Source organism: Notolepis coatsorum (assembly GCF_963971535.1).
Source record: "Notolepis coatsorum genome assembly, chromosome: 10".
NCBI lineage: Eukaryota > Metazoa > Chordata > Actinopteri > Aulopiformes > Paralepididae > Notolepis > Notolepis coatsorum.
In genome coordinates, this window is record NC_140174.1 from 134,702,664 (window position 1) to 134,719,015 (window position 16,352).

General features: G+C 43.9%; 1 protein-coding gene across 1 annotated transcript in view; it reads right to left on the bottom strand.

Moving 5' to 3' along the window:
- The window catches only part of npc1l1 (NPC1-like 1), a gene marked incomplete at its 5' end in the record, with an annotated part of 51,432 nt that overhangs the window by 16,900 nt on the left and 18,180 nt on the right, over nucleotides 1-16,352 (bottom strand). The window contains 8 exons of the mRNA XM_084323192.1: nucleotides 580-700; nucleotides 2,039-2,169; nucleotides 8,542-8,732; nucleotides 9,617-9,706; nucleotides 10,250-10,515; nucleotides 10,792-10,906; nucleotides 11,069-11,251; nucleotides 12,178-12,306. Coding sequence (XP_084179318.1) covers nucleotides 580-700; nucleotides 2,039-2,169; nucleotides 8,542-8,732; nucleotides 9,617-9,706; nucleotides 10,250-10,515; nucleotides 10,792-10,906; nucleotides 11,069-11,251; nucleotides 12,178-12,306 — 1,226 coding nt within the window. The remainder of the gene's footprint in view (nucleotides 1-579; nucleotides 701-2,038; nucleotides 2,170-8,541; nucleotides 8,733-9,616; nucleotides 9,707-10,249; nucleotides 10,516-10,791; nucleotides 10,907-11,068; nucleotides 11,252-12,177; nucleotides 12,307-16,352) is intronic.

Genomic DNA, 16,352 nt, shown 5'->3' on the forward strand with positions numbered 1-16,352 from the left:
GACGTGCAGCGTTTTTGTTTATTATTATCGATGCAAACTGCTCTGATCTATATATCACCCATACTACATAAATCATTTAACGACAATCACGGAATTATAAACGACCCCCCCCCCCCCCCCCCGTTCACCCGCGCATGATCAGTCATAACGTTTAGGACCATGTACAGTTGAAATTTTTAATATAGCGTGGATCGGTATCAAACGGCATTTGATAATCTAATATATGCATTTATGCCTATATCTCACGTTCTAGGAATTACTGCAGAAAACGATAAAAACATATTTATACTCTATACAGTATTTCCGTATGAATGTGTGAATGAAAAAGTTAAACGTTCCTACATCCTGAACGATAGATAATCGATGTTGAATGGGCCATAGTAATGTCAATTTAGCAATACAATTTAAAAAGTTATAGCCCTGCAAAGAAGGTAAACATCTCCATAGACTTAGACTGGTGGCAGTGATCAAATATTGATGGATATAAGCGTGGCAGTTAATGTGTTAAATTAATGTTGTGGTATTTGTTTGTGTATGTGTACAATGTGCCCACATGTACTGTAGCGGTGTGATGCTCACCCTTTGGGGCACTGGAGGTCAGGCCTGTTCCCCAGGAAGTCAGGGAGGAACCGGTTGAACTGGTCCACATTCGGTCTATGACTGGTTTTGGTCAAACATTTCCTCATGCAAAGAAAATCATCTAAATACATCAGGGGAAAGAAGATGGTGTCAGAACCATCATCATCATCATCATCATCATCATCATCAAACTCATCATCATTAAAACTAGGTTGCCCTCATTTACAATGTCAAGTAAACAGTTAAAATAAATAAGACGAAATCGAAAGTAGTAATACAACAATATTCACCTAAAACAAACAGAAATGAAGATAAAAACAAAGGAATCAGCTAAGACTAGGGGTGTAAAGGGACACGTATCCGTACCGAACCGTTTCAGTACTGGACCTTAGGTTCAGTACGGCTGTGTACTGAACGAATACAACGGTATGTTAACCACTAACGACCGCCCACTGGGGGCTGCTTTTTTCACAATCTAATATAATTTTTTTTTTTACAAGTTGAATTTCATTGACAGCCCTACAAGTACAGTTAGTTACTGCACACTACATCAACCCTGAGTGGAACATGGAAAGCCAACCTTTCCCCCACTGTACCGAAAACCCGTACCGAACAGTGACTTCAAAACCGAGGTACGTACCGTACCGTGGTTTTTGTGTACCGTTACACCCCTAGCTAAGACCGATTAATATACAGTGGTTTGTGATCATGGTTTTGAACTGTGCATAAGTTGGAAGAGTATTGATCTTTAAAGTGTGTTGAAGGATGTTCCATCATCAGTCCGGAGCATTAAGGAAGAAGGCAGACCTTCTCAGATAAGAACTTGCTCAGGGGGACCTTAAGGACAAGCAAGTCATCTGAGCGAGTCAGATTGGGTCCAAAGTACCAACAGCAACATTGTGATGTAAAGTGGTAGCTTACCAAGAGCTTTGTAAATAAACAAATACCACTGTTTATTGCGCCTCTCTTCAAGAGAAAGCCAACCAACCTTATTATACAAGAAACAATGATGACTATCATAGTGACCGTGTCAATATACTGTAACTCTGTTGTGAAATCTTTTGGACAATCCATGTATTTTCTTACAGTTGTAAAGTCAATCCAAATCACTTAAGCATATTTGACCACTGTAGAATAGAATAGAATAGAATAGAATAGAATAGAATAGAATAGAATAGAATAGAATAAAAGCGCTATATACATTTGATGTATTATTATTATTACTTGGAGTATGAATGTAAAATATCAGAAGAAAGAACCATACCTCTACTGTCTTTTAGTATGAATGAACACAACACTCTAACTTACCATCTTCAGATAATAGCGTTTAAAATAAACACGGTTCCTCTGACAACTTAAAAATGGAGTATGGGTCTTAGTCAGAGATACTTCATTGGTTCACATTTGACCATATGTATCTGCAAATATTTAATTTCATGCTCTAAGGTCTAATTCTCACTTTTGTTTGCTGGGCAGAATTTCCCCCAATTAGGACCAATTGTGGTGTACAGACGACAACACTTGGATCCAGGGTTGAGCCAGTCGATGTAGTCATCCACCCAGGAGTTAGCAGGAATAGCCATGTAGGATCTGTAGATCACAAGGGTTAGGGTTAGGGTTAGGGCCATAGGGTTAATAGCCAGGTAGGATCTGTAGATCACAAGATCCATGGGGTTGGAAACATAGAGGAAACACTATGACTGGCTGTACTTTAGCTTTGTGCCAATTTCTCCAGATTACCCAAGAACATCCAGTTCTACCCATGCCAAGTTAGTTCTGTCATTCATCTCCAGTGCCAAGTCAGTTTCAAGGTCAGTTCCCGATAATTATGGCGTGTGGGTAAATTCCAGGTAGTCATGGCTTGTGGGTCAATTCCAAATAATCATGGCCTGTGGGTACATTCCAGTAATTTAATGTCTATTAAATCCAGCCTATAGTTTATTTTTCTCTTGTAATTTCATGTTCATTCTACATCTTTTCCGTCATCAGCAGTGATCTGTCCTCTCCCTATAGTAGCTGATAATGCAAATAACAGGTTAGGCATTACATTGCAAATTAGCTATTGGCAGCCATGAACCCTTATATAATAACTCTTTATCTTCTGGAAGCAATTGGAACCTATTTATGTGGGATCAATTATTATGCCACATCAAAGTGGAACGCCCTACCCAAAGCTGTAAAGGAATGTGAATCCCTACCCACATTCAAAACCGCTCTTAAAGAGCACCTACGGGAGGCTGCAATTCTAAACTGGCCACCGTAAATGTCCAAACCCCCCACCCCCTCCTAATAGACAGTCTCCTCCCCACCGCATGTATATATTCTCTCCCCACCGTATGTATATTTCTCTCCCACCCACCCACCCCCTCCTAATGTACAGTCTCCTCCCCACCGTATGTATATATTCTCTCCCCACCGTATGTATATTTCTCTCCCACCCACCCACCCCCTCCTAATGTACAGTCTCCTCCCCACCGTATGTATATATTCTCTCCCCACCGTATGTATATTTCTCTCCCACCCACCCCCTCCTAATGTACAGTCTCCTCCCCACCGTATGTATATATTCTCTCCCCACCGTATGTATATTTCTCTCCCACCCACCACCTCCTAATGTACAGTCCCCTCCCCATCATATGTATATACTCTGTCAGGATCTATGGGTAACAGTACTGAATATTTGAATATCGTATATGTCACAAATGTAACAGTACTAAATACCTGTATGTCATGTATGTCCCTATGCCATAAATGTCATGTATGTTGTGTATGTCATAAATGTCACTATGAATTGAAAATGGGGGACCCTGATGTAAACAAGACAAACGTCTTTCTCTGGTCTGCATCCCCTTAACAATTGTGTGTATTGAGCCGTACTGTATTGTACCCATTCTGCAATCTGTTAAATAAAGTTTTCATTCAGTCATTCATTCATTCATTCATTCACTTAACACACCGCACAAGCGTACCAGTGTCCTGTTTATTAAAGAGAAGGAAAATTGACATTGCTCTTCTCAGGGAAACGCATCTAATGACAGCTGACGTAGCAAGGTTGGCGAACTGCCAACATCATGTAATTTCCTCATCCTCTGCCAACAGAAAAACGAAAGGAGTCGCTATAGTGACGAGACGCAATCTAGATCTCAGGGTCCTAGAAGTATGGTCGGACACGGAGGGGAGGATAGCAATGGCAAAGGTGGAATATTCTCACAGGAAAATAGCACTATTCTCATTATATGCACCAAATACATTTGATGCAGCTTTCTACAAAACAATCACCAAAGTTATGTTAGAACTGAGTGGATATTCTTTAATAGTGGGTGGTGACTTCAATGCGTGCTGGGACTCCAAGATGGATAGATCTGGCCCCTCCGAAACACATGATCAAAAACAATCTTCTGTGGCTCTTAAAATGTGGGCCAGGGGACACTGGGCTCACAGATCTGTGGCGCATAACCAATCCCACAGCAAGAGACTATTCCTACCTTCTTCTTCTTTCGTGTAACGTCAGAGGTCCTACCTGTCATAAGACCTTCTCCAGGATAGATTATGTTTTCTCATCCCCTGGTATGTTTGATCATGTCGATGTCTCTTTTATTCCCTTAGCTCTCTCGGATCACAAGGGGATCTCTTTCGTGGCCTCGTTTGGCAAGATCTCCACAAAGGCTCCCAGATGGCGTTTCAACTTGTCCCTTTTGAAAAACGTAGACTTTTGCACTGACTTTAGAGGAAGATTTGTGGAGTTTTTGGAGATTAACGTTGGCACGGTCGAGGACCCTAGAATCCTATGGAATGCAATTTTGCAAATGCTTTATTAGAAGCCATGTCACGCTTTTCACATCTAACCTATGTAAATCCTGTTTAAAAAAATTAGAAGGGCTGGAAAAACTATACTCGGACATATACGCCTCACTGCAGATTAACTACAATGAGCAAATAAATACACAACGTATGATAATTAAAAAAGAAATAAATACCATAAATAGACAACACACTCAATCAGGACACAACCAGGAGCAATCACCACTGACTCAAAAAAGATTAATGATACTTTTAGAGAATTTTATTCACAACTGTATAGCTCAGAGGTCAACTTTGATCATATAAAATTTGATGCGTTTGTCGAAGGTCTCAAAATACAGAAATTATCCGAGGAAGAGGCTGGGGAACTGGGCAAGCCAATCACTCTTATAGAACTTAGAACAGGGGGGATTCTCGAGAGAGACGTTAATATGGCCTTGATCTCCTTGCTACTGACAAGGACCCTAATGACTGCGGCAGTTATAGGCCCCTGAGTCTTCTCTGGGCAGATCTAAAAATGTTTGCCAAGATACTAGCCCGTCGGCTGCAGAAGTATATGATGGTGCGGTACACTGTGATCAGACTGGATTTATTCAGGGTCGACTAGCCGCAGATAATCTTAGGAGACTGTTGCACGTAATTGATAACAGCAAGAGCAATGCAACTCCGGCCATGGTTCTGTCTTTGGATACCATGAAGGCATTCGATAGACTGGAATGATCATATCTTTGGATGGTACTGGAGGCCATGGGACTTGGAAAGGAATTTATACACATGATCAAGGTTCTCTATGCTTCACCGTCAGCAATGATAATGACAGGCAAATTATGCTCTACACTCTTCCCGGTGTCTAGATCTTCCAGACAGGGTTGTCCTCTGAGCCCAGGACTATTCACGCTTTCCCTCGAACCGTTGGTCCAATTCATTAGACAATCAGAAGAAAGTACCCCTATAATAATCAATGAGACACCACACAAAATTGCTCTATATGCAGATGATTTATAAATTTTTATGGAAGACCCCTCCCAATCAGCCCCAAAGTTACTTAATTTAATCGATGACTTCGGCAAACTATCGGGCTTCAAGATTAATTGGCCCAAATCAGCTTGTCTACCTCTTAATGAGTCGGCCAACGCAGTGCAACTACCGGCTGACATCCCCATAGTTGAACATTTTAAGTACTTAGGCATAGAGATCTTCCCCCACACTGAATCAGACAACAACATTTTACTTCACAGGTACATATAATAAAATACATCAGGACCTAGATAGATGGTCGAGCCTCCCTAACTCGTTACAGGCCCGGGCATCCATAATTAAAATTAATATACTACCTAGGATACATTTCAGCTCAATGCTTCCCATTCCTCCTCCAATAGACCACTGGCGTAAGACTCAAACTATGATATCCAAATACATTTGGAATAATAAATGCCAGAGAATCAAAAGAACTACCACTCAACGTAGAAAACAGGATGGGGGCTTGGCAATCCCCGATTCTAAGTTGTATTTTTGGTATTTCTCTCTGAGGCCCTTGATAAACTGGCTGGACCCTGAAATGGCTGTGTCATGGCGCTCCCTAGAAGCAGCAGCGGTCTCACCACAAAGACTACAGGATGTAGTATACACCACTATGCCTATATCAAAATGGCAGCTAAGATATGGACCAATCATATCCCACGTTATCCAAACGTGTCGTAATGTAGAGAGGTCCTGTGCGGTTAAATGCCCATGGCACCTCGACTCTCCAATTTTTCATAACCAGCAGCTACTCGTTGGGCACAAACCTATTAATATTCCCAAATGGGAAAAGAGGGGAATTCATACTCTGGAAGACATATATGATAAGAAACGGTCCTTGAGCGTTTCAGGACCTAAAAGAGTTGTATGACATACCTGGCGAATCATTCTTCCTTTACCTACAACTAAGGTCGGCGCTCAGGGCCCACGGTGTACCCACACCCTTTTGTCGGCCTTATCGGTGACAGGACATCCACAAGAGGATTTGTCTCAGATGTCTATATACGTTTAATCAAATCCACATACAAAAAACTAACATTAGATACAGTCTGACGAGGGGACAGGTTTGACCCTGAGTTTGACTGGGACGACGTTTGGACAAATGTTATATTAGCTGTTGGGTTGTTATGGTTACGCCATTCACAAAGGAGTCACGTGGTGTCGTAGTAGGAGTAAAAGTCAGCTGTTCACCGGCGGGTTTCAGGTATGGAAATGATGAGGGGGTGAACGGGGAAGTCATATTTTGCTGACTGCACGCTACACAATAGATAAATCAAGCCGTGATTCACTTTATTTTGATACTAGTATATGAACTGTTTTTAACTTCAATAAACTAACCAAACGTGGGCGGCTAGGTGGTGCAGTGGGCAAGGCGCTCACCACCAATGCAGGAGACGCTGGGTTCGAGCCCAGCTCTCCGCATTGCTATCAGCTTGGCTGGTCGTTCATACTAATACATTTGGCAGTATTAGGGGGTGGGAAGCTGATGGGTGGGGATCGGACGTTGTGGACAGCGACTCCTACAGGTCGGTTGGTGCGCCTGCGCAGTAGAATCAGGAAGCGACGGGGGCGGCGTGCCCTCCAAACGCAGACCCCTGATGCTGAAAGATTGCGCTGTGCAGGTGAAAAGATGCGACGGCTGCTACCTCGAGTATCGGAGGGGACTCGTGCAATGTATGGCTTCGTCCACATTACAGCCGGCTTGTGGGAGGCATGGCCTAACAGCGTTCGAGACAGGGGAGGGTAGAATTGGATGATACGAAATTGGGATGGGAGAAAAATAGAAATGGGAGAAAAAGTGAAAAAAAAAATAAACGAACCAAACGCAGTATCCTGGAGCAGTGGTTTTATGACAAGCAGCGCGTCTGGCAGGTATAATTATTTCTCCGATTTAGTCTCTCGGTGACTACAGTTTGTTTGGACAGTCGCCATACATTAGCCTCTTGCAACCCTAATCACCAACAAATTAATTTCAATTATATTCATAGGACATATCTCACACCTAGGAAACGGTTTGCTATGGGACTGATGGCCGACTCCCGATGCACGCTATGTTCTCTGGTGGTGGTACGTATATGCATATGGTCTGGGAATGCCCACCAGTGGCCCGTTTTTGGAAAGCTATAACAGCTAAACATCAGGTATCTGTAATATTCCGATTCCACTCACGGCAACAACATTACTGTTAAAAGATGTATCTTTATTACCAACAACCATACAACAGAAAAGGATCATCCTGGCAGGTATCACAGCAGCTAAAAAGCTTGTTGCCATGAGATGGAAAGAGCCTGAGAATCTCAAGGTAATCAATTGGTCCTTGACATTCATGGATGTTATATATCTGGAGATTTCTACTGTTCGGATGGTTGGGGTTGGACAAGCGGGCATAGAGTTGCGGACTGCTGTGGCCAAGTTGGTCAAGAACTAGGGATGTCCGATATTGGCCCAAAAATGTGATATCGGAAAATATCGGTATCGGTTTTAAAAATTTTTTTTTACATTTATTTAACCTTTATTTACCCAGGCAAGCAAGTAAGAACAAATTATTATTTTATTTATTGTCAAAGTATGCATAATGTTGTGTTAATTCCACAACAAGAGATATGTAATGTTAATTACCTGAAATTATTACATTTTTGGGGGGGGGGAAACCCTGCATATATCGGTATCGGTTGATATCGGTATCGGAAATTAAGAGTTGGACAATATCGGTATATCGGTATCGGTAAAAAAGCCAATATCGAGCATCGCTATCAAGAACTCCATGTAATGGTGGAATAGGCGTGGAGTGTTGGTCCTGGGGAGTCCGGCGGTCTAGGGAGGGGGGGGGGGGGTAATGTATGTCTGTCTGTCTAGTATCTAATGTATTTTGTGTTGTTTGTTTATTATTTTGACTTGTTATTTAAATTCTTACTTTTTACTTGTTATTTTATATTTATTTAGTATTATTAGTCTGGGATTTATATATAACACATAATTATTTCTTATAGTTTTATCATTATTATTATTATTGTTGGTGTGTTGTTGTTGATATTGTTGATGATGTGTTTTTGTTTTGTGAAAGTTTAAAATAAACACATTTGATTAAAAAATGTAAGAATGCCTTCACCCCCCAGGAAATAATTATATATACCAACTCACAGTTCGGGATATTCGGTGGCATACTGGATCTTCTGCGTGAGGGAGAAGGTATCACAGCCTGCACTAGAGCAGGTAGCGTTCATGCCACTCCCGGTAGTAAAGTCGAAGCCCTTTGTCGTCACAAAATAGGTCGGGACGCCCACCTCGAAATACTTGTACAGATATGCAAAGTAATCCAACATGTAGGAGCCCTGCAGTGAAAGAATGTAGTCTTAGCACAGTGTCTTTAAGGTGCATGTCCTCAGGGGACAACACAGCCAGGCACGTTCATTTCAGGAAGACGATGAAGAAGCGTTATTTTAGGTGTAATGTCTACTAGGGCTGCACGATTCTTGTAAAATATGAATCAAGATTCTTCTCCCTAAGAATTGAGATCATGATTCTCTCACATGATTCTTATTTTTTCAATAAAAACATTTATTGCACTCCTTCTTAAACAGACAACAACATAACATATATCAAAGTGCTTGACTTAAACTTCATAACATATATGAAAGTGCTTGACTTAAACTTAAAAGTCTCTTGTAACATACAAAATAACTCGAGTATTTTCCTCTTTTACGCCCATGCGCGGGATGCGCATGCACTTTGCTCTCGTCAGTCAGCTCAGGGAGTCATTTGACAAGCGTTCCATCAAATGACCACTTTCTGTTCTGACCTTTGTCCCGACTCTAGTGTCAGAATGTTATGAAGTGGACGGCCATTTTGGATAATCACGCTGTTTCTACCGGTACACACATTACAAAAAAAAATCTGTGGGATTTTTATAAACTTTGGACTGTATGACTTCAGGCTATGGAACCGTTGTGTTGTCCAGCGCCTACCTCTCATCTGAAACCCAAAAACAGGAATCTGGCGACAAGTCAACACAAAAGTAAGAAAATATATTGAATGTTGAATTAATAGCGTTTTTTGCTTTACATCGTATCGGGTAAGTGTGATTGATATCGCAACTGGGATTGTTCCGAAGCAAATAAGTCAACATGAGATTTTTTTTTACGATTAATCGCGCAGCCCTACTGTCTAGATACTGTATTTGCTTGAGCTATTGATTCATACAGCAGTGGCGACTCACCTGAGGCATAGCGAGCTCCTGGTCCAGACCCACTGTCACATGGAACATCAGGAAGATGGAACTGCAGAACATGAACATGAACACCACCATCTAGAGATAGAGAGAGACAGAGACAGAGACAGAGACAGAGAGAGAGAGAGAGAGAGAGCGAGAGAGCGAGAGAGAGAGAGAGAGAGAGAGAGAGAGAGAGAGAGAGAGGAGAGAGAGAGGGAGAGAGCGAGAGAGCACATGGGGGATAGAATATGAGGTTATTCTACAGATTGAATATCACGACAAACCTAAGTTATTATTGATATTAGCAAGATCATCTTGTTGACCTGTTTCTCCAATCCGTGACCTAATTGTCAATTGCTTGGACATGTCAGATGAAGTCACATAAAGAGGTAAAATGGTATAATATGAAAATATTTTCAACAAATTGTATCAACATAGAGGGGGTAGAGGTATGATTATAAGTGGATATTATAATTATTTCGATATTTGAATGAAGTTGATATTTTTCTATGACTTTATATTTGAGTAACATCTCAATGTGCACCTGAACTTAATCAATGGCAGATCGGCTGTGAACCCTATGTAAGCCATCCTGAACATGCAATGTTATCATTTCTGTAAGAGAAGCTGCAGTGTTACCACTACGATCCTGGAGACTGGGTGGAGGAGGGCAGGGGCGTAGTATTTCCTCATGAGGGGCATCAGGATGCCCTCGCTGGGCTTCTTGGGGCGCTTGGTCGACACGGTAACGCAGCAGGCCAGCTCGCAGCGGTCGTCGTCTTGTCTCCGGGCATCCAGGGACAGCAGGGCCACGAAAGCAGTCATCTGGAGCACGAAATCCATGAGCACGGCCAAAGCGGCGTACAGAGCAAAGGACCTGACCGCTGGCATGGTGGACAGACCCCCTGGAGGACAGACAGCAGAGAGACATAGAGGTTAGAGATGAACCCACAGCATAGTGAGGCCCTGGCCCCTTCATACAGATGGATGAATGTACAGGCATGGGTACACAATTGATTTGAGTGGATGGAAAGACGTGAGGGCGTATAGAACATTGTGTCTTCCATCGACTGTATTCAGTTCTCGTAGAGTTCTGTTGTATTAAAGTTAGCTATTGTTTGGCGCATCTTCAATGGTCTATCCGCATTTCTTTCTATGCTAAACGACCTCTGACATCTTACCCAGGAAGAAGCAGACGGACTCAGAGACACTGCACAGGAGCATGCTGGGAGCTACTTTGCCGAGGACCCGTCCGATGTGCTCCTCTCTGTTCTCACCGTGCCTCCTCACGTCTCTCTGGAAGGGAGAGGCACTGTGACACCAGCTCTCACGGAGATAACACACAAGTATCTTACAAATTGATAACATATTATACACAGCATTTCATTAATTCTCTCTATATGAAGCCCTATGTTTGAGTTACCACACACACACACACACACACACACACACACACACCTGGTACTCCAGAACAAAGATGAAGATGTTATCTGCTCCTACAGCCAGCACCAGGAAGGGAACCACCTGGAGGATGACCAGGGAGGAAGGGATGCCGATCCAGGCATAGAAGCCCATGGAGGCCAGAACAGAACAGCCAACTACCAGGATTCCACCCAGACCCACCAGGAACTTAGAGTCCACCTGGAAGACAGCTTCAACTGGTCAGGGATGAAGCAGCTTCAACTGGTCAGGGACCAAGCAGCTTCAACTGGTCAGGGATGAAGCAGCTTCAACTGGTCAGGGACGAAGCAGCTTCAAAACACACACTGAAATTACCCACTAGGGGCTCCATTTGCACTGGAGCCCTGCTGAAAATAGGTTATCCACTCATGAAATCATAAGATGGCACCAAATGACTTAATGTGTTGCGTTGCATTGCATTGTGTTGCTTTGCATTGTGTTTCTTTGTATTATATTGTGTTGTCTTGTATCGCATTGGGTTGTTGTGTTAGAAGCCATTTCATTTGAGCCTTAGATACAAGAGCAGATGTAACCCGTCTCGTATTGCTCTGCGTTGTGTTTCAAATTCCTATTCGACCTCTGTTAAGGGATCGCCCTGAATGGGAGTTGAACCCCGGTCTCCCGCACCGGGGCCGACATCACAAACCGCTGCGCCAAGAAAGGATATCCCCCCTAAGCGCTCAGTTTGGATGCCTCTGGGGAGTGAGTTTACTTGCAGTACCGCTTACCATCCACAGCCACTGAACTACTTGTACCACGTGACTGTGGATATACTGCGGTACCTCCGTTACACAGACATACTGACTAGTATATATTTGTACCATTAATGATCTATCTTGTAGTATCCTCATTCTATAGTACTTCCTCTTATCTTATATATGGAGACATGTGGGCACAATCGCTGGGCAGGGACACATATATGAAGTACTATCTCACTGATTACACGAATCAGTGATTCATGTGCTATCTTCTCCTACTGTGGGTACATACTGTACTGTACCTATCAAAGTCACGTTCCGACATCTTTACTAGTGAATATGATCAAGTAGAAAATAGTAATGAATGAATGTAGCACGGCACTATTCTCTGGCTTGTTGCCATCTTACCAATACGCGTTTCCAAGAGGAGTACTCCCCCAGTGCCACCGCAATGTAAACGAAGATAACAGCATAGCTAATCATGAAGATGGGGATGTCCTCTGCTGTCGTCCTGTTGATTTCATCTTCCAGAGACCTCTGTGGACAGAGAAAGAGAGAGAGAGAGAGAGAGAGAGAGAGAGAGAGAGAGAGAGAGAGAGAGAGAGAGAGAGAGAGAGAGAGAGAGAGAGAGAGAGAGAGGTATCTGTAAAGCATTCCCGGTAACTGGAGAAAGGTATTCCCATAACCTATGGGTAACCGAGAATACCTTGAGGTACCAGGAATACCATGCCTAGGTATTCTTGGTTACCTAAATAGGTATTCCCGTAACCTGATAGGTATGGTGGCATGGTGGTGTAGACTGACTAGGGGTATGGTGGTGTAGACTGACTAGGGGTATGGTTGGTTTAGACTGACTAGGGGCATGGTGGTGTAGACTGACTAGGGGCAGGTTGGTATAGACTGACTAGGGGCATGGTGGTGTAGACTGACTAGGGGCATGGTGGTGTAGACTGACTAGGGGCATGGTGGTGTAGACTGACTAGGGGCATGGTGGTGTAGACTGACTAGGGGCATGGTGGTGGTGTAGACTGACTAGGGGCATGGTGGTGGTGTAGACTGACTAGGGGCATGGTGGTGGTGTAGACTGACTAGGGGCAGGTTGGTGTAGACTGACTAGGGGCATGGTGGTGTAGACTGACTAGGGGCATGGTGGTGGTGTAGACTGACTAGGGGCATGGTGGTGGTGTAGACTGACTAGGGGAATGGTGGTGTAGACTGACTAGGGGCATGGTGGTGTAGACTGACTAGGGGCATGGTGGTGGTGTAGACTGACTAGGGGAATGGTGGTGTAGACTGACTAGGGGCATGGTGGTGGTGTAGACTGACTAGGGGCATGGTGGTGGTGTAGACTGACTAGGGGCATGGTGGTGGTGTAGACTGACTAGGGGCATGGTGGTGGTGTAGACTGACTAGGGGCATGGTGGTGGTGTAGACTGACTAGGGGCATGGTGGTGGTGTAGACTGACTAGGGGCATGGTGGTGGTGTAGACTGACTAGGGGCAGGTTGGTGTAGACTGACTAGGGGCATGGTGGTGGTGTAGACTGACTAGGGGCAGGTTGGTGGTGTAGACTGACTAGGGGCATGGTGGTGGTGTAGACTGACTAGGGGCATGGTGGTGGTGTAGACTGACTAGGGGCATGGTGGTGGTGTAGACTGACTAGGGGAATGGTGGTGTAGACTGACTAGGGGCATGGTGGTGTAGACTGACTAGGGGCATGGTGGTGTAGACTGACTAGGGGCATGGTGGTGTAGACTGACTAGGGGCATGGTGGTGTAGACTGACTAGGGGCATGGTGGTGGTGTAGACTGACTAGGGGAATGGTGGTGTAGACTGACTAGGGGCATGGTGGTGGTGTAGACTGACTAGGGGCATGGTGGTGTAGACTGACTAGGGGCAGGTTGGTGTAGACTGACTAGGGGCATGGTGGTGGTGTAGACTGACTAGGAGCATGGTGGTGTAGACTGACTAGGGGCATGGTGGTGTAGACTGACTAGGGGCATGGTGGTGTAGACTGACTAGGGGCATGGTGGTGTAGACTGACTAGGGGCATGGTGGTGGTGTAGACTGACTAGGGGCATGGTGGTGTAGACTGACTAGGGGCATGGTGGTGGTGTAGACTGACTAGGGGCATGGTGGTGTAGACTGACTAGGGGCATGGTGGTGTAGACTGACTAGGGGCATGGTGGTGGTGTAGACTGACTAGGGGCATGGTGGTGGTGTAGACTGACTAGGGGCATGGTGGTCATGTAGACTGACTAGGGGCATGGTGGTCATGTAGACTGACTAGGGGCATGGTGGTGTAGACTGACTAGGGGCATGGTGGTGTAGACTGACTAGGGGCATGGTGGTGGTGTAGACTGACTAGGGGCATGGTGGTGTAGACTGACTAGGGGCATGGTGGTGGTGTAGACTGACTAGGGGCATGGTGGTGGTGTAGACTGACTAGGGGCATGGTGGTGTAGACTGACTAGGGGCATGGTGGTCATGTAGACTGACTAGGGGCATGGTGGTGGTGTAGACTGACTAGGGGCAGATTGGTGTAGACTGACTAGGGGCAGGTTGGTGTAGGCTGACTAGGGGCATGGTGGTGTAGACTGACTAGGGGCAGGTTGGTGTAGACTGACTAGGGGCATGGTGGTGGTGTAGACTGACTAGGGGCAGGTTGGTGTAGACTGACTAGGGGCAGGTTGGTGTAGACTGACTAGGGGCATGGTGGTGTAGACTGACTAGGGGAAGGTTGGTGTAGACTGACTAGGGGCAGGTTGGTGTAGACTGACTAGGGGCAGGTTGGTGTAGACTGACTAGGGGCATGGTGGTGGTGTAGACTGACTAGGGGCATGGTGGTGGTGTAGACTGACTAGGGGCATGGTGGTGGTGTAGACTGACTAGGGGCATGGTGGTGTAGACTGACTAGGGGCATGGTGGTGGTGTAGACTGACTAGGGGCATGGTGGTGTAGACTGACTAGGGGCATGGTGGTGAACCCTAACTCAGGTGACCAGGAATACCTGTTTTTTCCAAAATTCTGTTCAAATGCCATATTGGAATAACAAAACAACGACTGTGTGCAGACAATTGAAAATGTTGGGTTCCTTTCCACTTTCTTGAATATAGAAAAAATTCAAATACTTGTTCTAGAACTGTATTTTTTGCACTTGTTTGTTAAGTTACTGGGAATACCCTTTCCTTGTTTTTGCTCATTTTAACAGACAAAACACAACACATTCTAGTAATTCTGGTTTACACCTAACCCTTATTATTGCTGTTATGATTTCAAAAAATAAAATTTCACCAATCTTTAGTAAAATAGGAGATTTAAGTGTTTATCTGTAATTGTGAGGATAGGTATTCGCGGTAACCTGGGATCAATATGTGAAACGTAATTATCTCCTAAAATAATTGGCCACAAAAGACTAAACTCATTTTGGTTGTTCATTGGGGTGCCAAGATCATGCCCAAAACATATCATGCATCTGCCATGAAAATTAAGCCTTTTATGTTTGTTATCAATTGAAGGCCATGAACTATGTTGACTCATATCCCATACCCGGATTTTTCCTTCAGATTCAGCTAAATTTGAATTCTCTTGAGATAACTCGGGGAGAACTATGGTATTATGTTACATGATGATGATATCCCTACAAAACAACAAAAACATTTTAATTCTCTCTTAAATTGGAGGAGATAGTGAATTGGTATTCCTGGTAACTTAGGTCAACTTTAGAGGTCCGCCATCCCTCTTTACATGATGTTTTTTTTTAAAGGTGAATTATTTGGCATCTATAACAATCATTCTTGACATGAGAAAAGATTTTAATGTTGTTCGTATAACGTCCTGGGTTATATGGCTTAGAAATGGGGCAGGTTACCGGGAATACATGCGTTACCCATATAGAGAGAGAGAGAGAGAGAGAGAGAGAGAGAGAGAGAGAGAGAGGGGGATAGGACAAGATGAAAAAGAGAAGGAAAGGTGGTTGAGTTAATTATAGAATTATGAGCAATTGATTAAATATAAATAGGAGGTTATTGCTTCAACACTTGGTTCAACGTCAAACTATCCAGAAATCCACTGAACTTAAAGGAACACGCCAACATTTTGGGAAATTAGCTTATCGTCTTCTCCAGAGAGAGACAAGAAGATAGATACCAGTTTCCTCTCTGTGCGTTCAGTAGAAAGCTAAATTCCCAAAATGTTGGCATGTTCCTTTAACTCTCTCTCTCTCTCTCTCCCCCATCTACCTTAAAGAACTCATCAGCCCTCACTCCTCGACATCTCCACTCTGGCCAGGCAAACCTCCTCCAGCACCCAAGGACCAAACTCTGCACCATGGGAGATCGGGCCTTCTGCTCATCTGCTCCCAGTCTGTGGAATGCTCTCCCTGACCATGTGAGATCACCACAGACTGTGGATGCTTTTAAAAAGGGCCTCAAAACTCTTATTTTTAATATAGCCTTTTGTTGATTTTTATCTAGTTTTAGCTCCACACTTTTTATGTTCTTTTACCAGTTTTAGCCCTTCTTATTTTATGTTTTTTACTCTTTTACTAGTTTTAGTGTTCTTTTTACTCCTTACTAGTTTTAG